The sequence below is a fragment of the Garra rufa genome, chromosome 2, assembly GCF_049309525.1.
Source record: "Garra rufa chromosome 2, GarRuf1.0, whole genome shotgun sequence".
Classification (NCBI taxonomy): domain Eukaryota; kingdom Metazoa; phylum Chordata; class Actinopteri; order Cypriniformes; family Cyprinidae; genus Garra; species Garra rufa.
In genome coordinates this window covers 12,063,878-12,088,059 of record NC_133362.1, presented here as the reverse complement: position 1 = coordinate 12,088,059, position 24,182 = coordinate 12,063,878, and the positions used below count along the sequence as shown (strand labels likewise).

General features: G+C 34.9%; 1 protein-coding gene across 1 annotated transcript in view; it reads right to left on the bottom strand.

The window, feature by feature from the left end:
* Positions 1–23,257, bottom strand: part of pcdh15a (protocadherin-related 15a) — a 213,659-nt gene extending 190,402 nt beyond the window's left edge. Inside the window, exons 1-2 of the mRNA XM_073834580.1 lie at positions 23,132–23,257; positions 22,859–22,924 (exon numbers count right to left, since the gene is read on the bottom strand). Of these exons, the coding sequence (XP_073690681.1) occupies positions 22,859–22,924; positions 23,132–23,257 (192 nt within the window). The remainder of the gene's footprint in view (positions 1–22,858; positions 22,925–23,131) is intronic.
* Between the last annotated feature and the right edge of the window lie 925 nt (positions 23,258–24,182).

The window sequence follows — 24,182 nt, the reverse complement described above, 5'->3', positions numbered from 1 at the left end:
CTCGCAATTGTGTGTTTTAAAGTCAGAATTGCAATATAAACACTTTTTTTCTTTTCTCAGAATTAGATGATATAAACACCTAATTGCAAAACTTGCAAGATAAAAAGTCAGAACTGCAAGATATAATCTTACAATTAAGAGAAATAAAGTCAGAATTGCGAGACATAAACTCCACTTCTGAAGGGAGAGGGGGGATCCTGATAATTGTTTTATATCTTACAATTCTGACTTACTGAATAACTTGCAAGTGTGTGTTTATATCTTAATTCTGAGAAAAAGTTAGAATGGTGAGTTTGTGTCACGTAGTTCTGAGAAAAAAGTCATAATTGCGAGATAAAAGGTCGCAATTACCTTTGTTTATTTTTTATTCAGTGGTGGAAATGGGCTTCCATATCTTTGTGATCAATCATGTGCTTTTATGTATGTATGTATTTATTTATGTACTTACAAAAATGTGCTTGATTGATTCATATTCAAGCAACACTGGAAGACTTCACAAAGAAAAGACATAGATCAAATGCTTGTCTTGTTGTTCCTCTAGACAGCATTGTGATTAAATATAGACCTCATAGAAAATTTCGCTTAAGAGGACAGTTCCTCATCCTCAAACTGTTTATTCATCCTCTTGTCATTATAAACCCAAATCATTTTCTTTCTGTCAAACACAAAAATCTGACAAAATAAGCAATACTGTTTAGCTGCAACAAAAGTATCAGAGAAGTCACAAAGTCTTCATAAATCTACACTATTACTTGCAATTTGTCAAGATATTTTAGAAGAAACAGACAGTCTCAGACAAAGTTGATACTTCAGTAGAACATCTTATTAAGTTTTCAGAGCTCTAAAAGAGCAACTTATGGGCAATAAACTCTACCTTTGGGTCATGATGTGTGGTCAAAGGGCCTTTCTATCCAAACAAACACACGCAGTCTGCGGTAGATAGTCTAACCTCTAACCCACCCGTAAATCCATAAGACCTCTGAGATCTTCTGCAAGTCATTACACGGCTGCAGACTTTGGGTTTTAAGACTTCTCCTCCTCTCTTAGTCACACAATGATGTGTGACTTCCTCCGTAAAGTCCCAGAGTTAAATACATCAGGAGAGGGTAATCTTATTTTGAAGTGTAAAGCTCTTTGGGGAGTTGTATGGGTTGCGTCTCCTCAGACCCCTAGAGGACCTGGGGCTCATTCAAGAGTGATGGTCCCTTACCGCCTGTGTGCAGGAGACTAGAGAAAGTGTAAAATCATTACTGAAGTTCTGAAACACAGATTCAACATTTCTGGCAATACGTAACACTAATAAACTGGAGAAAAATGAAGTGGGCAAAGAAAAAGCAGTAACAGAAAAGAACAATTTAAACATTAAAAATTTTACTGATCCCACACTTTTGAAACGACAGTGTATATATATATAGAGAGAGAGAGACAGAAAACTGATATAATATACAAAATTCATTTTTTTGGGAAATACTGTAACTCAATAAAAAAATAACTGTTTTCAGCATAATAATAATACGTTCTTTGAACAGCATATTAGAATATTACAAAGATTTCTGAAGGATCATGTGACGAGTAATGATGCTAAGAATTCAGCATTAAAATCACAGGAATAAATTACATTTTAAAAATATTAAAATAGAAAACATTTATTTTAAATACTATAAAATACTTCAGAATTGTTCTGTTTTTACTGTACTTTGAATCAAATAAATGCAGGCTTGGTGAGCAGAAGAGACTTCTTAAAAAAACATTAATCTTACTGTTCAAAAACTTTTGACTGATACTGTACACAGTACACACGCATATTTTGTGAACACAAACTTTTACGTTGGATGTGATTAATCGTGATTGCTCATCAAGGCTGTGTTTATTTGATTAAAAATACAAAAAAAAACAGTAATATTGTGAAACATTATACAAATTTTAAAATTGTGGTTTTCTATTTTAATATACTTTTAAATAGATTTTTTTATGTGATGTAAAGCTGAATTTTCAGCATCATTACTTCAGTCTTTAATGTCAAATGATCCTTTGGAATCTGTGATACTTTTTTCATGATTTTTGATGAATAAAACATTAAAAAGAGTAGCATTTATTTAAAATAGAAATCAACTTATACTGAATAAATTATATGGTATAATGTAACAAAAGTTTTTTTTCTAATTTCAGATAAATGCTGATCTTTGGGTCTTTCTATTCATCAAAGAATCCTGAAAAAATGTACTCAACTGTTTTAAATATTGATAATAATAATAAGAAGAACAAGAAGAAGAATAGAAAATGTTTCTTGAACAGCAAATCAACATATGAAAATGATTTCTGAAGGATCATGTGACACTGAATACTGGAGCAATGATGCTGAAAATTTAGCTTTGATCACAGGAATAAATTAAATTTTTAAATATATTGAAATAGAGAACAGTTATTTTAAATATTAAAAATATTTTAAAAAATTTACTGTTATTGCTGTACTTTGGATCAAATAAATGTAAGCTCGGTGAGCAGAGACTATTTTAAAAACATAAAAAAAAACTCACTGTTCAAAAACTTTTGACTGGTAGTGTTTATGTGTACATACATGCACACACATGTATATATTTAAGAGAATTTTTTTTTTTCCTTAAATAGGTCTGTGAGGAAAGCCATGGTTGATGAGATAGATGATAGATAGATAGATAGATAGATAGATAGATAGATAGATAGATAGATAGATAGATAGATAGATAGATAGATAGATAGATAGATAGATAGATAGATAGATAGATAGATAGATAGATAGAACGATAGATAGAACGATAGAACGATAGAACGATAGATAGATAGATAGATAGATAGATAGATAGATAGATAGATAGATAGATAGATAGATAGATAGATAGATAGATAGATAGATAGATAGATAGATAGATAGATAGATAGATAGAGCCAAGCCTGAAATTATTCATACCCCTGGCAAATTCTGACTTAAAGTTACTTTTATTCAACCAGCAAGTTTTTTTTTATTATTATTATTATTTTTTTTAGAAATGACACTGACATCTCCCAGAAGATAATAAGATGATGTACAAGAGGCATCATTGTTGAAAAAATGATTACTTATCTTTTATTTACATTTGAACAAAAAGTGGCATGTCCAAAATTATTCATACCCTTCTCAATAATCAATAGAAAAACCTTTATTGGCTGTTACAGCAATCAAACGGTTCCTATAATTGCTGTCCAGCTTTTTGCATGTCACCACCGGTATTTTTGCCCATTCATCTTTAGCGATGAACTCCAACTCTTTCAGGTTGGAGGGTCTCTTTGCCATCACCCTGATCTTTAGCTCCCTCCACAGATTCTCAATTGGATTTAAGTCAGGACTCTGGCTGGGCCACTGCAAAACGGTAATGTTTTTGTCTGCTAATCATTTCTTCACCACTTTTGCTGTGTGATTTAGGTCGTTGTCATGCTGAAATGTCCACTGGTGCCCAAGGCCAAGTTTCTCTGCAGACTGCCTGATGTTGTTGTTGAAAAGTTTGATGTATTGCTCCTTTTTCATGGTGCCGTTTACTGTGATTAGGTTCCCTGGTCCACCGGCTGAAAAACACCCCCAAAACATTAGGTTCCCACCCCCATGTTTGACAGTGGGGATGGTGTTCTTAGGGTTAAAGGCTTTTCCTTTTTTACGTCAAATGAAGGCTACATCATTGTGACCAAACAATTTAATTTTTGTTTCATCTGACCATAAAACAGAAGACCAGAAGTCTTCTTCTTTGTCCAGAGCATTTGCAAAGTCAATGCAGGCTTTTGTGTGCCTTATCTGGAGAAGTGGTGTCCTCCTTGTTCTGCGTCCGTGGAACCCAGCGGTGTGCAGTGTCTGTTGGACTGTCTGCCTTGAGATGTTGCCACCAGCAGAGCCCAGATTCATCAGGATGGCCTTGGTGGCGATCCTCTGATTCTTTTTTACCTCTCTCACTATCCTCCTGGCCAGCACAGGTGTCACTTTTGGTTTCCGACCACGTCTTTCGAGATTTTTCACAGTGCGGAACGTCTTGTAGTTTTTTAATAATACTTTGCACTGTAGCCACTGTAACTTCAAAACATTTAGATATGTTCTTATAGCATTTTCTTGACTTGTGAGCAGCCACAATGCGCAGCCACAGGTCATCAGTGAGCTCCTTTGTCTTAGCCATGACTTTCCACAAACCAACAGCAGAGAGCTTCTGTTTTTCACCTGTTGAGTTGATTAAAACAGCTGTTCCCAATGAATCAGGGTAATTGGGATGCTTTAGAACAGCTTGGACTACTTGGAATGGTATAGAACTTTGGATTTTCCTATAGACTGTGACAGTTTGCAAAGGGTATGAATAATTTTGGACATGTCACCTTTTGTTTTTCCACAATGACGCCTCTTGTACACCGTCTTATTATCTTTTTGGAGAAGCCAGTGTCATTTTCGGTCAAAAAAACTTGCTGGTTGAATAAAAGTAACTTTAAGTCAGAACTTGCCAGGGGTATGAATAATTTTGGGCTTGACTATATATATATATATATATATATATATATATATATATATATATATATATACACACACATGCACGTAATCCTGCCTTCCTAGGGTATCTTAGAAGTCGAAGTCATCATAATTATGCTGCCTACCTTTTGGAACAGCAGTTGCATTGAGGAAGCCATGACGCCTACATAGGCAGCTCAGTAGGTTCCGGAGCCCAGCCATTAACATGACTGATTTTTACAAGTCCAATAAGTAGCTACTCAATCAGCAGATGGATGGAGTTATCTCAGGATGATTGAGTGGAGCTTGTTTTTCATTTGTTTTCGGGAGACGTTTTTAATTTTGGGAGGTTGTGCAGGTCTAATAAGAGGATGATTAGAGAGGACGGGACGAATCAGTCAGACCCGAGACACTTTAATGAAAGTAAAGATCTACAGCACAAGCCAATATCTACCGCTCACTGAGAAGGAGACCCGGGAAAAACAACTGCTGTCTTCAACAACGAGGAATGCATTATGTTTCAGTGGCTAAATTGTTATCGGATGGTTTTAGAATTACTTAAATTATCATTTGTGTGATAAGACCCGTATTTCATTTAGATAATATCATAAATCACATTAAGGCTTATTATGTGGCTAAATGGAATATTTTGCCATCACAGGAATAAATGACATGTTAAAATATATTCAAATAGAAAAAGTTTTCTTTATTGTATGCTATATCAATTCTCTCTCTCTCTCTCTATGTTTTTTAAAGATATATATATATATATATATATATATATATATATATATATATATATATTTGCTCATCAAGGCTGTTTGTTTTATTAAAAATACAGAAAAAAACAGCAATATTGTACAGGGGTTCTATATTTTAATAAACTTTAAAATATAATATATTCCTGTGATGCAAAGCTGAATTTTCAGCATCATTACTCCAGTCTTTAGTGTCAAACGATCCTTTAGAAATTATTCTAATATGCTAATTTATTATCAATGTTGGAAATATATATTTTTTGTATTATTATTAGTATTAATATTATTATTTTGTTTGTTTATTTGTTTTTGGAACCTGTGATATTTTTTTTAGGATTCTTTGATGAATAAAATGTTAAATAAATGCTGTTCTTTTTAACATTTTATTCATCAAAGAATCCTAAAATCCTGGATAGTGTTGTAACACTATACAGTACCGTTCAAGGTTTGAGGTTTCTTTCTTTGTAAGAAATAAATACTTTTATTTAGCAAGGATGTGTTAAATTGATAAAAAGTGATAGTAAAGACTTATATTGTTAGAAGGATTTCTATTATGTATAAATGCTGTTCTTTTACCTATTAATTCATCAAAGAATCCTGAAAAATTAAGCAGCACAAACGTTTCCAACATTAATATTAAATCAGCATATTAGAATGATTTCTGAAAAATCAGGTGACTGAATACTGAATTAATTGCTGACGAAAATTCAGCTTTGCATCACAAAAATAAATTCAATTTTGAAGTATATTAAAAGAGAAAACTGCTAATTTAACTAAAACATTAAAAGTCTTTAGTGATCTCAAACTTTTAAACAGCAGTGTATATGTAAAAATAGACAGATAGTCAATTTTAGATTACAATATACTGCTGCAATGCCTGGTTTTAGTTTAAAATGGTCATGCATTGCATTCTAATTTGGACATTTAGTGTGAACTAAACAACAACAAACAAAACAGTTATTAATAGCTTCATAATATCTGAACCTGGCATAATGTCTATGTTTGTTTATACCTAATAAAAACAACAGTACACAGTTAGATGCAAACCCACTGTCGCTTATATATTTAGATGTGATTTGTTCAGTGAGATTGGGTTTCCTTTTTAACATAAAGAGCAGATTCAAAAGTCCAGAACTCCTGAAATAAACTCGTGAGAATAAAGAAGAACGGAAATAACAACAGAGCAGGAGGAGAGAGAGATGTTGTCCTGCCAGCAGAGAGATATCAATCAGGCCTTCATCCAGGACCTGGCAGGGGCCGCTGAAGACACACAAACACACACACACACACACACACACACACACACACACACACACACACACACACACACACAAACAGAAAAGATTTAGACTGGCTCTTACAAAAAAGTGTCGGTAAAAGTGCTGTGCTTTAAAACTTCACTTTGAGCTTGAAATCCCATTTATACACAAGAGCACTAAAAGCACACAGACACAGAGGTTAGCAAGTAAATGAGAGAACTTTAGCATTAATTACTAAATGGCACACAAACAGACCATCAGAGCCAATCATGATAGCAATTCACTGCTTTCCTCAAACAGTAAAGCATGGAACTAGCAGCATTGGATTGATTCCCAGGAAAAACAAGTACTGATTAAATGTAAATGTGCACTAAAAGCATCCGCCAAATACATACATGTACATGTACATTTGTAACTGATTTGTGTTAAAATCAAGTCACCGCAAGGCAAATGAATGGCCATTTGAAACCTTTTTAAATAATTCTGCAATGTGACATATTTCTAAATGAAACATGCTATTTCTAAATAGCCTAACACCTAAATAGCCATATTGGTTAATATTATTCATAACTTGAGCAGTGGCCAGACTGTCATCTCAGAGGTGGAGCAAATTAATATGGCTGGGTTTTGACACAAATTTCACAATTTGCTTTCGGTTATTTTGGCTATATACCAGGTACACTCTTAAAAATAAAGATTCTTTAAAAGGTTCTTCAAGCGATGCTATAAGAACGCTTTTTAGTTCCACAAACCATCCAGTCAAAGATTCTTTAAAGAACCTTTTGTGAAACAGAAAGGTTCTTCAGGTGTTAAATGTTCTCTATGGAACCATTTAGACAAAAAGGTTCTTCTATGGCATTGTGAAACAACTTTATTTTTAAAAGTGTACAGTACATGCCAAATATTCTCAAGGAAAACAACATCTCTCAACTAATGCTATAAAGTATAAGCTACATGAGAGTCAGTTGGTACTACATTAAAATAAATTTGAAGGTTAAAACTGAAGTAGAAGTTCAATTCCAGAACAAAAATGTACAGATAATTTACTCACCCCCTTGTCATCCAAGATTCATGTCTTTCTTTCTTCAGTCGTAAAGAAATTATGTTTTTTGAGGAAAACATTTATATATCTATAGTGAAGTTCTATGGTGCCCTGAGTTTGAACTTCCAAAATGCAGTTTAAATGCAGCTTCAAAGGGCTCTAAACGATCCCAGCCGAGGAAGAAGGGTCTTATCTAGCAAAAGGATTGGTTATTTTCTAAAAAAAATTGACAATTTAAATACTAATTAACCTCAAATGCTTGTCTTGTCTAGCTCTGCGTCAACTCTGTGTATTCCGGTTCAAGACAGTTAGGGTAGGTCAAAAAACTCCCATCTTATTTACTCTTCCAACTTCAAAATCGCCCTACATCGCTGCAGAAGTACCAACCCAAAGTGAACGTGCCCTTTACAAGATAAAATGCCCTTTACAAAAAAAAGGTAAACCAGCAATGTAGGACGATTTTAATGTTGGAGAAGAAAATGAGATGGAGTTTTTCTGCCTACCCTAACTGCCATGCAGTTGACTCAGAGCTAGACAAGATGAGCATTTTAGGTTAAAAAGTATTTAAATTGTCATTTTTTTAAGAAAATAACCGTTTTTCTAGATAAGACCCTTCTTCCTCGGCTGAGCCCTTTAAAGCTGCATTTACACTGCATTTTGGAAGTTTTAACTCGGGGGCACCATAGAAGTCCACTATATGAACAGAAAACTTAAAATGTTTTACTCAAAAAAACGTTATTTCTTTACAACTGAAGAAAGAAAGACATGAACATCTTAACATCTTGGATGACAAGGGGGTGAGTAAATTATCTGTTTTGGAACTTAACTGATTTGTATACAAATGCTTAAATGACACCCAATGGCATTTTTAGAATAATATATAATTATATTTCTAATCCAATTTTTTTTTTTAAATGTGAACATTTTAAATGGTGGTGACAGATTTATTTAAACATAAATTAAACGCTGAAGAACAGTAAAAATTACACTGAATATGTGAATATAAGTTTATGGTCATAGAATATGTTTTTTCTGAGGTAAATGTGACGTTACGTGACATTGTTTACAAGCTGTTGTACTAATGTCTTTCCTTGGTTAAAACACTGATTGAGCAATTATCTGAGATGGATTTTGGTAAATTGTACTTTTTCTTTTAACTTTTGGCTGTTTATTCATGTTTATTTCGTGCTGAAACTGGTATTAAAGCAAAGGAGACAATCAGTTTACATGCGCTTCGCACTGCTGCTTCTCGAACTCAGGCGTTACAGTGATCTGTCACTCTACAGTGGCAAAAGAATTTAAAATCTATGACTTTCATATCAAAAGTAACAAAGCACAAAGCTTATTCCGATTTATTGGATGGCAGGAGGGCTGCAATGTTCAATTCATTAACTGAAAACAGGCTAGAATCAATATCATTTTGTAAAAATTAAGAATTAAGACATATGAAACCTTGGACCACAAAACCAGTCAGTTTTTTTTTAATTGAGATGTATACTATAACTGAATAAATATTGATGTATGGTTTGTTAGAACCATACAATATTTGAAACAGATACAACTGTTTGAAAAATCTGGAATCTGAGGGTGCAAAAAAAATCTAAACATTGAAAAAATCTTAGCAATGCATATTACTAATCAAAAATGATGTTTTGATATATTTACAGTAGGATATTTACAAAATATCTTCATGGAACATGATTTTTACATACTATCATAATAGCCTGGTTTTGTGGTCCAGGGTCACTTATTTATTATTTGCAACAATGTTGCAAAAATGAAAAAATTTGATGTCGATTTTTAAGTGCGCCAATTGAAGTAAACTACAAATATCTCCTGATGTGTGCGTAGGTGAACATCCAGCCGACACACACAGCGTCCCAATGACCAGAAACAGCATTTGGATACTAATGCAGGTCTGCAGTTCACAGAGATGAAGCTGAATGAATATTCACCATCAATTTCCATTAGCAGTGCTGACAGAGAGACCAGAAACAGATTTGGGTGTATTCTATTGAAATAAAGAATAGCATGCAAAATAAGATATTATGCAACAATAAATGGTTCAAAGAGTAATATTCATGGTTGATGCATGGCCTCATGACATTTAACATGTACTAAACAGCAAAAATGAATAAACATGTCCTGCCAAAAATTCAATACTAGATGCTGAAATCAACTAACTGACTCAAAATCAACTAACAAATAAATTGTCATAAATGTTTCTGTCCAGAGTTCTCATAAAAATACAGCTCTATTATTTTTTGGATATATTTTTGGATAAAATAGAAATTCACTTTTTTGTATATACAAGTTTGATGTGAGAGGAGGAACTCTCATGTGAAATGTTAAGTGTCCAGCTTAAATGTGGTAATGTGTCTGATGTTTTTAATATTGCTAATTTAACTGCTAGTTGCTAAGCAACCATACATCCCATCCATCCCAAAATTACGCAAAATGCAATTAGCCACAGACTCTTCATGCATGCAAAGTTTGGTGAGTGTTCATCATAGGGATCAAACATTATAGCTGTTCAGCGTAAGCACGAGTAATACAAACAACAACAGTAGAGCAGCAAAAATAATCTAGATGACTCTGGATTTCAAACTAAGCCATATAAACACTTCATTTTCATTCATATGCTTTTCATAGCATTAATGATGACATACACATGCAAATATAGACTAGAACTAAACACTGCTGATGCAATGCAAACAAATAATGCGGATGAGCAAGACTTACTAAGTGTATCATCTCACCACTATATATAGACAGAGCTTACGCTGAGCTCCAGAACAAACAAAGCATGTTTTAAGACACTAAGCTTAAATACACTGACCCTGCTACCCAAATCCCACTCCTACATATTGAAATAACCATCCAAATGGAGTTCATTAGAAGTCAAGGTGGCAGATCTCATTGAGACCATACACATTTGCCCCTCAATTCCAAAGAGAAATGAGACAGACGGAGAGTTTAACACACACAGCTTTTGATGTAAATTTAAAAGGATTTTTTTTTTTTCACTTGACAGTGATGTACAAACACCACCAGTTGTCCATTTGCAATTTGTGGGCTTAAAGCTGCTGTAAGCGATGTTAACTAACACCTGCAACTGAATTTAACTTCCACCGTCTTCAAAATCGCGTCCACCAAACCTGACAGGCAGAGACTTCTGATCCACTAGACAATCCTTCCTTGAAGTCATTTTTGTTGTCTGCAGAGCCCAAGGCTGTCACAGAGACACGTCTGATATCATACGTAGTGCCAGAAAAGTTATATATTGATGTTATGTAAGAAAAAAAATCGTAATCAAGGAGATGCTATTATTTTATAGCAATCGTTCGCCACTGTTGCAAACATGCGTACTCTGTGCCTCAATATATATATATATATTTTTTTTTTCAAAATAACTGTTGCGGCACAGCTGACAAAAGGTGAATTCTAGCAAAATACACCTTTTTTCACCTTTTGGTATAGTCTGAGAGTAGCAATACATATTGCAATACAGTTTGTGTAAATAGCATATGTGGTTTCTTTATTGAAGAAAGTTGATTGTATAGCACTGTAACAGGTTTCATATGTGAAAGTGGCTTTGATGTAGTCACATAGCACTCAAAACCTTGATACTAAACACAAGTGCCTCCTAAGACGATGTGCCATCACTATTTCACAATATCTTTACACTACCAACCCAACACTGCCTGCTGCATCCTCTATAACAGTGCAACATTTTCCAAAAAAATTACTTAAAAAATGTTACATTTACATATTATATTATATGTGACCCGGGACCACAAAACCAGTCATAAGTAGCACAGATATATTTGTAGCAATAGCCAACAAAACACTGTCAAATTTATCGATTTTTATTTTATGCCAAAAATCTTTAGGATATTAATTAAAGACCATGTTCCATATATATATATATATATATATATATATATTCAAGATTCAAGATTTTCAAACAGTTGTATCACATTGTGTCTAGTTATCCTATTTTAACAAACCACACATCAATGGAAAACTTATTTATTCAGCTTTCAGCTGATGTATGAATCTCATTTTCAAAAGATTTACCCTTACGATTATATTATATTATATTTTATTATATTATATTAAAATGCAAAAATGTAACAGCAATCATATTTCTTTTTGTCCCATCAATAAGTAAAAAAAAGCAGAATCTTTTGTGGACCCACAAAATAGGATATACTTCATATATATCATACATATTTAATACATCATATATATATTTAATATATCAACACTGCTGGTCTAGTTCTCGTTAATAAGATTTTTTGAAAACAAGCAGCATTGTCAATTACAGAAGAAGGTAATACTTTGCCAATATCAGGGAGTTTCAAGTAAATGAAGAGGCATATAAAGAGACAAAACCTAACCATGATTAAAATGTACATTACAAATTTACTTTCCATGCAATTATCCAATGTATGTATATATGAGTATGATTATTTATTTAAATATATAAATACATAATAAATAATCATACTCATTTATACATATGCACATATAATTTGGATACAACATTACAGCATAGACTAGTTCCTTAAGATATTCAGCCAACTCAGATGAACCGATATAGCACTAATGAAAAGTCCAGCAGAAAATGTTCTTCTCAGGAAACTTAAAACACTGAACATCACCCCTTTCAAGTAAGCCCCATAAAAAAAAATCTATTCCTGTATCCAGCATCTACAAGCTTCCAGAATAAAAGTTCACATCCAGAATAAAAATTTCCTGATAATTTACTCACCCCTATGTCATCCAAAATGTTTAGGTCTTTCTTTAGTCGAAAAGAAATTAGGGTTTTTGAGGAAAACATTCCAGAATTTTTTCTATATATAGTGGACAGACTTCAATGGGAGCCAACAGGTTGAAGGTCCAAATTGCAGTTTCAATGCAGCTTCAAAGGGCTCTACACAATCCCAGTTGAGGAATAAATATCTGCAAGGAAACTGCAATTTGGTCCTTCGACCCATTGGGCACCATTAAACTTCCACGATATTGAGAAAAATCCTAGAATGTTTTCCTCAAAAACATTAATTTCTTTTTGACTGAAGAAAAAAATACATGAACATCTTGGATGACATGGGGGTGAGTAAATTATCAGGAAATGTTTATTCTGGAAGTGAGCTAATCCTTTAAGAGCTAGTACACAACACGAACATCATCTCTTTATTAAACACCACTCAGTTCAATATTTATTTTGAGATTACCACCGATTTCATTAATTCTGTGGAACAGGATAAAGTGTTTTCGACTAGAAACACCAACTAATGTCACAAAACAGTCAAGAATTAATCAAATCCATTGCTAATAACTCACTAGTGTTTGTACTGCTGTTTTCCCTCCAAAATTATCTCACTGCATTTTTAAAAGGCATATTATATGATGGAAAGGGATATTGAGGACACCTAACAAAAAAATATCACTATCAATTAAAACACTACTCAAAAGAAAACATGTTTACAAAAACAACCAATCAGAGAAAGAAAAACAGGCATCACAAAAATGACAACATCCATCAAATTCACTTTTAAAATATTCACTTGATTTTGAAAACACATGTCTACTGTGTATAGCTATGCACATATATTGTACAGTAGTTTATATGCATGCTTTATTTAGTCCCAAGTGTTTCCCCAGCAGAAGGGAATTATTTATGCTTTTGCACTGATAATAGTCAAACCCTGATCTAGACCTAAATCACCCAGTAAAGCAATTTTGAGCTGAGTCTGAACTGAAATCCTCGCCCTGCAGAGCTTTGAAGGACCCTGCGCTCACATGGGCTCTAATATTTCAGATGCCTTGAGATATATTTAAAATAGGTCACTTTTGATGACCAGATATAACGTCTATGATGCTGGGATCAAAGTACACCCAGAAGCTCAGGCCAAATGTATTACCACAGCAATTGTGCTCTGATATCAGTCCAAACATACAGAGGCCTTTAATGAAGAGGATCGTCTCTGATACGGGATCTATCTAAGTATCTCTCATATACAGAAGAACACAGACTGCGGAGATCTCAGTGCATTTGAATTGATCCAAAATGTCAAGTGTTTATATAATCTCAAACTGACTCTTTTCCTTTTTCCTCCCACAAGCAATTTCTCTCTGTCTCTCTCGCCCATTTAGTCAGTCCTTTACTAGCAGCTCCATGTTCTTTCCGAAATAAGCCACCACGACCAAAACAAGACAACAACTCGACTGCAGTATGTGTTTCTCTTCCATTAAGCACAGCACAGACTCCACAGCTTGGTTTTGTCATCTAAGACATATTTCAAGGAATCGCAAAATTGGCAGGCTTTTTTGCCAAATGGGCATCAATTTGGCACTAGTATTCACTCAAACCACAAGACAAAATGCTCAACTCAAATGCACTAGGCCTGTTTGTTGCTGCTGTTTTTATCTGCTTTAAGTACAAACTTTTCTTACCGGGAGTACCTGGCCTACCATCACAAATGCCTAAAATTGACAACTAGTGGTTGAAATGGGTAATGCAATTCTAAATGTAAAATATTGGAGATATGATATCCCCTCAGACTTGACATTCATGCAAAGTTGCCAAGTATGTGAACTTAGCATGTTTCCTAAATATCTGAAAACATATTATGATATTATGGTGTTGTTATGCTTTAGCACATTCACAAAAAAGAAAGATCTTTCCCTTGAGGATATCACAGTCTTTAAGCTACAGTCTAAGCAAATCAAATCTTTATAAATAAGAAGACTAAATTTAACAAGCATCAAAACGAGTACTTTAAAACCTTTTGTTATGTGCAACATTTATTAGATGTAATTTCAGTTAAAAAATACAGTATGTCACAAAAAGTGAGTACGCCCCTCGCATTTCAGCAACCATTTTAGTCTATCTAGTATAGGATGCCCCACAGGTGCTTAATAGGGTCCAGGTCTGGACTTGGCCACTCCATCACCTTCACCCTCAGCAAGGCAGTTGTCATCTTGGTGGTGTGTTTGGGATCGTTATCATGTTGGAAAACCACTGTTCGGCCTAGTTTCTGGGGGGAAGGCACCATGTTCTGCTTCAGAATGTACAGTACATAATGAATTCCATGTTTCCCTCAATGAACTGCAGCTCCCCAGTACCAGCAGCTCATGCAGCCCCAGACCATGATGCTACCACCACCATGCTTGACTGTAGGCAAGACACACATGCTGGACAACATCTGTGCCAAACAAGTTTATCTTATAGCCTCATCAGACCACAGGACATGGTTCCAGTAATTCATGTTCTTTGGTTGTCTTCAGCAAACTGTTTGTGGGCTTTCTTGGAGGCTTCCTTCTGGGGCGACGCTTACACAAACCGACTTGTTGCAGTGTGCAGCGTATGGTCTGAGCACTGAGAAGCTGACCTTCTACTTCTGTAACTTTTAAAGCAATGCTGGCAGCACTCATGCATCTGTTTTTTCAAGCCAGGTTCTGCACCTGACACACAGAACGAGTGCTCAACTTCGTTGATTGACCCTTGCAAGGCCTGTTCCGAATGGAACCCATCTTGGAAAACCTCTGTATGACCCTGACCACTGTAGTGTAACTCGGTTTCAGGCTGTTACTGAACCTCTAATAACCTTGGCCATCTTTGTGGAGAGCAACAATTCTAATTCTCAAATCCTCAGAGAGTTCTTTGCCACGTTGAACATATAGTGCTCAGTATGAGAGAATTGTACGTAAAGCACCTAATTTTAATAGCTCTGTGAAGCAGACAAAAACATAAACATTATGAATAGGACATGTGGCTTTGCATGGTTAAACAACACACTGCTGTTATCACTTGGGGTGTACTCACTTTTGTTGCCAGCTATTTTGACAATAATGGCTGTGTGTTGAGTAATTGTCAGGGGACTGTAATGCTGCGTTCACACCGCCCCAAATGTCATGCGTCAGTTGCGGCAAGATTACATGTAAAGTCAATGGTTGAGTCCGTCAGAGGTCCGTCAGAGGCTCTGCGTTGCGTTGTGTCCGTTGGATCCGTCAACTTTTCAAGCGTTACCTGCGTTTCAAGCGTCAACGCAGCAAACGCAAGCAACGCAGAAGTTCAGCTAGCTGAACTTTTGACGGACTTGACGCACTTGACGCAGTGCGCCAACCAATCAGAGCGTCTCACTGTAGCGACGTCACCACACGTATTTTGAATGAAGCGGGAGCAGAAAAAACAATATACAATTCTCTGCGATTGCAGACGGCTACAAGCTTATTCTAGCCGTCTGCAATCGCAGAGAATTGTATGATCCGTCCTCGTTGTTGTATAAAGACAGGAATGTAAAGGAACTTGCTTGGATGAAGACCACTGAAGAGATCGGGATGTCAAATCTTTTCTCAACGTAATTATTTCCCATTTTGTTAGCTAGCGAAACATGGTCACGAGAGGATTCCAAAATGTCCAGTCCCAATAGTTTGCCATGGTTTATTCAGGGGAAGTGTGCAAAAAACTAGATGCGTTGGGAGCGTTGCCTGACATGTGCGGTATGAACGCACCAAAAAGCAAGCGTTGCCAGCTTCAACGTACATGCGTCAAACTAGATGCGTTAGGTGCGTTGCCTGACGCAGACAAAGTGTGCGGTGTGAACGCACCATTAATCTATACTGCTATACAAGCTGCACATTGACTCTAAAATATATCCTGGTTTTACTAGAACCAGCAGACTGAGGAACAGCTTCTTTCCCAGAGCTGTCTCCTTATTGGACTCTGCTCCCCACTGACAACTGCCCCTCTCACCCACCCCACACTCTCCCCACTACCATTGCACTGTTTAATATTCTTTGCACTACACTGTACATACCCATTTGTAAATGCAAATTTCCATTGCACATATACATATAGATTTATCACAGATTTACAATATCTATACATGTCTATTTGTAAATTCCTGCGTCAGTAAACAGCAACCTGTTTACATTATAGTTAATAGCAACCTGTATATTATGTTCATCTATTTGTACATCCTAATTGTAGTTAATTATCATCTGTAAATTATGCTCACAGTACTTCATCTGTAAATATTATCCATAACTTCTCCCTGTACATATCTCTAATAAGTGCACTTATAACTTATAAATTATACCTATATCTTGCACTTGCTTCTTATTGCACTCCTGGTTAGACCTAACTGCATTTCGTTGCCTTGTACTTGTACATGTGTAATGACAATAAAGTTGAATCTAATCTAATCTAATCTAATCTAATCTAATTTCTATAGTATTGTCCCTTGAGAAGATGTACTAAAATCGTTGCTGAAATGTGAGGGGTGTGCTCACTTTTCTGGACAAGGACAATACGGATTAAACATTAAACAAGGATTTGATTTTCAGCTAGGTAAAAGTATATTGACTAAGATACACAGGGTTTTGTCAGAATTACAATAATGACTTGTGATAGCCCTGGTAACATCAATATGAATTGGTTGAACATTTCAATCAGAAATGTTTTGCCTTGTATATCATAATTTCCCAGAAAAAGTGGTTATGAGTGTATGTCTGTATTGTGGCTTCATGGATAATTATAATATCCAGCTATTTCAAAAATAAATAAATAAACATACACTACTGTTAAAAAAATTAGGGTGGTAAGATTTTTTTGTTTTTTAAGATCTGTAATTCAGGAATAACAAGTTGTAAACATGATTAAAATTTGAAAAAAAAACTTTTAAATTTAAATTGTTCTATTTTAATATATAGTATTGTTCAATAATAATACATTTAAAATTATTATTATATATAAATTATTATTTTGAAATGAAACATACAACATATAAAAAAATAAAACACTTAAATTCAGTTTTTAAAAAGTGCTGTGAAAAAACAGTGAAAACACTGGCAGGACAGAAATAAATCTGCATGAATCCTTACTTTTGAGCCTTTGTGCATAATGAAATACTGCCAGACATCAGACAGCTGATGCAAACATCTTTTTTAAGTCAAGCTGGAGGAGGCCTGCAATAAAATATTCACTCAAACAGAATTACCATCACCGGAATAATATGCAGGTAAATGTGTCTGTCTCTTTTGCTTTTTGTATCAGTGCCTCAACAGATACACTTGTTCCTGTTTTGCTTAAGTGGCCCACAGGGTCTCTTTGGCTGTTTTGCCTCATCACAGCCTGCTAGAGCGAGAAACTAAAAACAAACTAATTATTTAAACACATAAACAGACCGAGCAAAATATCCATTTAACTGCTCCCTGTTACTTCGACTACATTTCCCAGCAGGCCTCTGCCTCGATGCACTTTCCTGAGTCAACACACGGATGCTGAACAAACTCTTTGACCCATGGCATGGGAGGGAGAGAAAGAGAAGGGAAATAAAGAGGGAAAAAAAGGATGGAAGAGAGAAACAGACAGTAAACTCGCACGTAGTAGCCAACACCTGTCACATCAACAAACAGACAGTGTTGTCAAACGCTCGGTTGAGCACTACAGCGGCGAGTGGCTCTTTTATAAACGCATGACGCGGTGTAGCATCGCCCGCACGCAGATACTGTATGTGATAAACGGCCCCAGCGTGCCTCCAACACAAAAACACCATCTGTGGCTCCACACAGACAAACACACACACACATTTTCAGTTAAGAAAGCAACAGGTAACTGTCTGTTGAGCTTGCAGCATGACATCAGGGCAGTTTGACACTGAACTGAACATCTGAAAACTCACTTTTAAAGGGCACCTATTATGCAAAATCCACTTTTACATGGTGTTTGGACATAAATGTGCTTGCAAGTGTGTGAACACAACCACCCAACAATGAGAAAAATCCACCCACTCCTTATTCTTTAATCCCCATTAAAACAAATCACTCTCATTAGACATGCAGTTTTGATTCTCAAAGCAGTGTGATGTCACATTGTTTAGGCCCCAACCACTGCTACTGACTGACAGTTCAGCATTGCCATAGTTTCTGCCCTCAGCGTGTTGTCTTTGGTTGTATGCTGTCTAGGCATGGGTACCGAACTCTGTACTTTTAAGGGTACCAATTGACATTAAATCAAATTCGATACATGATAATGTATCTGGGTGCGCAGGTTACAGAGAGAGAGAGAGAGAGAGAGAGAGAGAGTGACATTTCTAGGACCATATGGGTTCTGCAAAAACGCGGATGGGATCATGGAGACTATTTATAAAAACTGAATGTACTCTATAGTGCGAAATGCAATGGAATTTTTCAATTTTTGGATGAATAAATAAAAAGTAGGTCTGTCACTTAATTTGAATCCCGATGTGGACTAGTGTCTGTGAATATTAAAATGCAAAAAGACAGTTTAATAATGAATTCTGCATGTTTTCTTTTGCCTCTGTTTGTGTAAGGAGTGAGGTTTACCTGCACAGAACCTACTGCTGGGCTCCATTACACTCACCCCCCTAAACCTCACTCCCATCCGGGTCACGGCACCAATATAACCCCTACACCCCGGGTCTTACTCGTACCCACTCCGAGCGGGTCTCAAACCCGAGTGTCCGTCATGGGATGCAGGCGCACTAACAAGGAGGCTATAGACTGCAGCCACTAGTGCTAGTGTGCCTCTTGAGATCAGGGGAGTGAGGTTTACCTGCACAGCACCTACCACTGGCCTCCATTACACTAACCACTCTATCTGGGTCACAGCACCAATGTAACCCCTACACCCGGGTCTTACACGCACCCGCTCCGAGTGTCTAACAAGGAGGCTTAAGACTGCAGCCACTAGTGCTAGTGTGCCTCTTGAGATCAGGGGAGTGAGGTTTACCTGCACAGCACCTACCGCTGGCCTCCATTACACTAACCCCCCTGAACCTCACTCCTATCCGGGTCACGGCACCAATGTAACCCCTACACCCCGGGTCTTACTCGCACCCACTCCGAGCGGGTCTCAAACCCGGGTCTCCGGCATGGGAGGCGGGCGCATTAACAAGGAGGCTATAGACTGCAGCCACTAGTGCTAGTGTGCCTCTTGAGATCAGGGAGTGAGGTTTACCTGCACAGCACCTACCACTGGCCTCCATTACACTAACCACTCTATCTGGGTCACAGCACCAATGTAACCCCTACACCCGGGTCTTACTCGCACCCGCTCCGAGCGGATCTCAAACCCATGTATGCATGTCTTTATATATTCCATTTTGTGTTGTATTTAAATAAAACAATTAAATTATAAAAAATAAATATTACTACCAGAATAACCACTTAATTGTAGAAAAATATAATACAATTATTATTCAAACTTTCTTTAAAGGAATATTCACACAATTTTATTGTACTTTTCTTGTAATAAATGTATTAATTTTAACAGTAAACCTCTGTGTGTTTTCCAAAAAACAAAAGGGTTTAATTTTCATTTCATTACAAAGAAAAAAATTTAAAGTCTTAATTTGATTATCAGAAATATTAAAACACACAAGAATTTCTGAAAAAAAAAAAAAAAAGAAAGATAAAGATTGTAGAGTCCTGTTCAAAATGTTGAAATTAAGAGTTTTGGACTTATTTTTTCACTAAAATAAATGTTTTTGTTATTACACAGAGAGTAAAATACTGTACCGGTGTCATAAGAAATCCAGTCCCCACCCGGAATCGGGTCTCCATTAGGACCCAGAGTGATTTTATTGGTTCTAATGAACCAGTAAGACCTTCGTTCAAGACTTCTAATGGGTATTATTTTTAGCGCCTGATTACAATTCCTGCAAAATCACGTTATATTTTATATAATAAAAAATGCGTTATAAGGAATAGAATATACATTTAACATAAATACAATGGATATATTATAAATAAATTAGCATTTATTCATCTTTCATATCATCTCCTAACTGAAAGAATATATACAGAAGCAATGCTGAGGCAAGATATTACAGCAAATGAAAATAAAATAAAAAACACTTAAAATTGATTTACACATTCATTATTTATCAAACATTTAAATACATTTTTCCATAAAGAAATTATTAAAAATATAAAACATTTTTGATCAGGCATTACCACGGGAATCCTAAAGGGGACCCGATTCCGGGGCGGACTCAATTTCTCATGACACCGGCACAGAATTTTCAAGGGTTAAAATGTCAACAGTACCCAACCCTAATGCGGCCCTCTATTTTCTCCGCACTCAAGCAGCTGTAACGTCAAAAATGTCTCGTAAGAAATCCTGGTGTTCTGTTTGGATGTAAGACTTAACATAAGCGTCTGAGGACGCAGTGGATTACTTTTATTTTTTAAGGTAATGAGCCTCAAAATCTACCTAAATACATTTGTCTGTGCAAATTATTTCACTCCAGACTGCTTTGTGAATGTCATGTCGTTATAGTACTTAGCTAACAATTTAACCATATTTGTGTTGTGCTATATGTGACCCTGGACCCCAAAACCAGTCATAAGGTTAAATTTTACAAAACTGAGATGTATACATCATATGAAAGCTCAATAAATAAGCTTTCTATTGATGTATGGTTTGTTAGGATAGGACAATATTTGGCCGAGATACATCTATTTGAAAATCTGGAATCTGAGGATGCAAAAAAATCAAAATGCTGAGAAAATCACCTTTAAAGTTCTTCAAATTAAGTTCTTAACAATGCATATTACTAATCAAAAATTACATTTTTATATATTTATAGTAGGAATTTCACAAAAAATCTTCATGGAACATGATCTTTACTTAATTTCCTAATGATTTTTGGCATAAAAGAAAAAACAATAATTTTGACCCATACAATGTATTTTTGGCTATTGCTACAAATAAACCCCAGCGACTTAAGACTGTTTTTGTGGTCCAGGGTCACATATGTGTTATATTTGTGTTTCATCCCACTTTTGGTGTATTTGGCTTCCCATATGTATGGCTGAACACTGGTTCTTTCACTCTCAGTCATGTTGCTTCTACCGATTGTTTATTGCTGTAGGTATGCAAAGCAGAAATGTATACGCTACATCCTCTTCTGAAGACAGGCGGGAATATGCAGCTCATTTGCAATAAAAAGTGATACAGAACAAAACAGCTCTTTTTTGTAGTTAAGCCCCCCAAAATGACATTTTCCAGATGTTATAATAAATGATCTGTGGGGTATTTTGATCTGAAACATTCAGGGGACACCCAAGACCAATATTACATCTTGTAAAAAGGGGCATAATAGGTGCCCTTTAAATCACATTAGGTCAATTATACTAACTTTTTAATCAACTGAACAAGGTAGAATAGGTAGCCCTTGCTGGTAGATATTGTAATTTCACTATTTATCCTTCTCTATTGAAGGCCATTCAAAAGTAGCTGTGTATTCTGACAGAATACATCTTTTGCAACATTTAAATTACAAATAATTCATGGGTTGATGTTTAACCAGTACCCATTTCCTTTTAGGAAAGCTCTTAAAATGCTCTTGAAATGGACTTATAATGTTACCTGTCTGCTGCATTTGACGTCACTGCTCAGGATAATCACTAGTGAAGGGTTTGGGGCTGTGGACTTCTGATTTATGATTTTTTTCAGATGAAAATCCATTAGAAAAAGCAATAGCACATCTCTCCTCTATATTCTAAAGGATTTTAGGTATCATTCATATGACAGCAAGCAATATTATTTTTTGTATGTAACGTATAGAATTGTTCACACTAAAATGTACACTACCATATATATATATATATATATTTTTGTAATTAATGTATTATTTTTTAAATAAAATATTTTATGTTTATTCAGCAAGGTTGCATTAAATTGATCAAAATTGTTACAAAAATGGTTTCAAAACAATTTAAAACAAATGCATAAAAAAATCTGAAAAATGTAATGTTTCTTAAGCAGCAAATTAGCATATCAGAATGATTTCTGACTAATCATGTGACACTGAAGACTGGAGTAATGATGCTGAAAATTCAGCTTTGTTATCACAGAAATAAATTACATTTTAAAATATATTTAAATATAAAATAGTTGTTTTAAATTGTAATAATATCTCATAATATTACAGTTTTTACTGTAATTTTGGTCATTAAAATGCAGCCCTGGTGAGCATAAGAGACTTTTTTTAAAAACATTTTTAAAATATCTTATCAACCCCAAACTTGAACCGTAGTGTACCTTTTCATTTAATTTCATCTGACATTTCATATTTCTATCACAGAATTCATGAACCCCAAGAGCTTTGTGAACCCCAGCAGGGAAATCCTGAATTACACCACTGAAAATTAAATGAATAACAAGCCACCTGCCAAACTTTGATCAATAGCAGACCAGACCACTCACAGGAAGCAGCAGCATGCTTCTGATTCATCATGAGGAGAGGAGGCCAGAGATACTTACCATTTGGACTTTCCTCATCAATGGTGACGATGGTGGCAGGTGGACCTGAGCGTGACAACTTACACTCTGTGTCAGAAACAGAATAAGAGAGAAATACAGTCAGACTCAAATCACAACCGTCACATTCATTCAACAACACATCATTCATATCTCACTATATCTACATGATGAATACAGCAGTGTTAAATGATTTTACTGGGTGAATAAGGGGAGTCATAGAAAGAGAAGTGAAAAGCCTTTCATGATGGGGTAAAGGAAAGAAAGCAGTCTTACCCTCATAGTGCCAGTCTGAGGGACGTTAGTGTCAGCAGCAGTAAGAAGAGAAAAGAAGAGAAGGAAAGACACAAATGAGAAGAAAGACAGCCAGAGAGAGGAACACAGCATAGGGTTGTGCGCCATTCAGAATTGAACCAAAAATGCTTTTGAATTCCAATCCAATTCCTGAATTTGAGCAAAAAGAATGCAGAAATAAGTAGAATTAAAATGAACAGGAAAAAAACGTCTCCTAAATGACTAAATGTAAATATATATTAATAGATCATTTAATAGTCCATTCATATTTGTGGCACAATAAATAAATACATTTATTAAAAATAAATTATATTAAAATAAATAAATATTTGCTATATAATTTTAATACTAAATAAGTATATTAGACAAGTCCATAGTCCTACATATAGGCTATAATATTTATAATGGTAATATATAAGTAACTTTGGAGAAAAGCATCTGCTAAATGACTAAATATATATTTAGCATATATTTATATATTTGTATATGATTAGATCCAGAATTCCTGGCACAATAAATAAATTAATTAATTAAAAATACATAAATAAATAAATAAATGGTGCATCTATTTGCTATACAATTTTAACATTAAATAAGTATATTAGAAATTTCCAAAGTCCTACATATAGGCTATAATTCTAAATAAATAAATAATAAAAAAAAAACTAAATAAATACATAATATATTAAAAAAATAAATACTAATACTAATAATAAATAAATACAATTATAAACAAACCCAAAAATAAATAAATGTAAATATTAAAAGAAAATTCCATAGTCTATTTATATTTATATATGATTAGTTCAAGAATTCTTGGGATAAATAAATAAATAAATAAATAGTTAGTGAATCTATTTGCTATATTATTTTAAAATTAAATAAGTATATTAGACGATTCCAAAGTCCTACATATAAGCTATAGGTTAATTATAATTAATTCTGCTAATGGACTAGGTGTAAAAAAATATTAATAAAAAAATGCCATTGTCCATTCCTGATTTGTATATGATTAGATCCAGAATAAATTAAT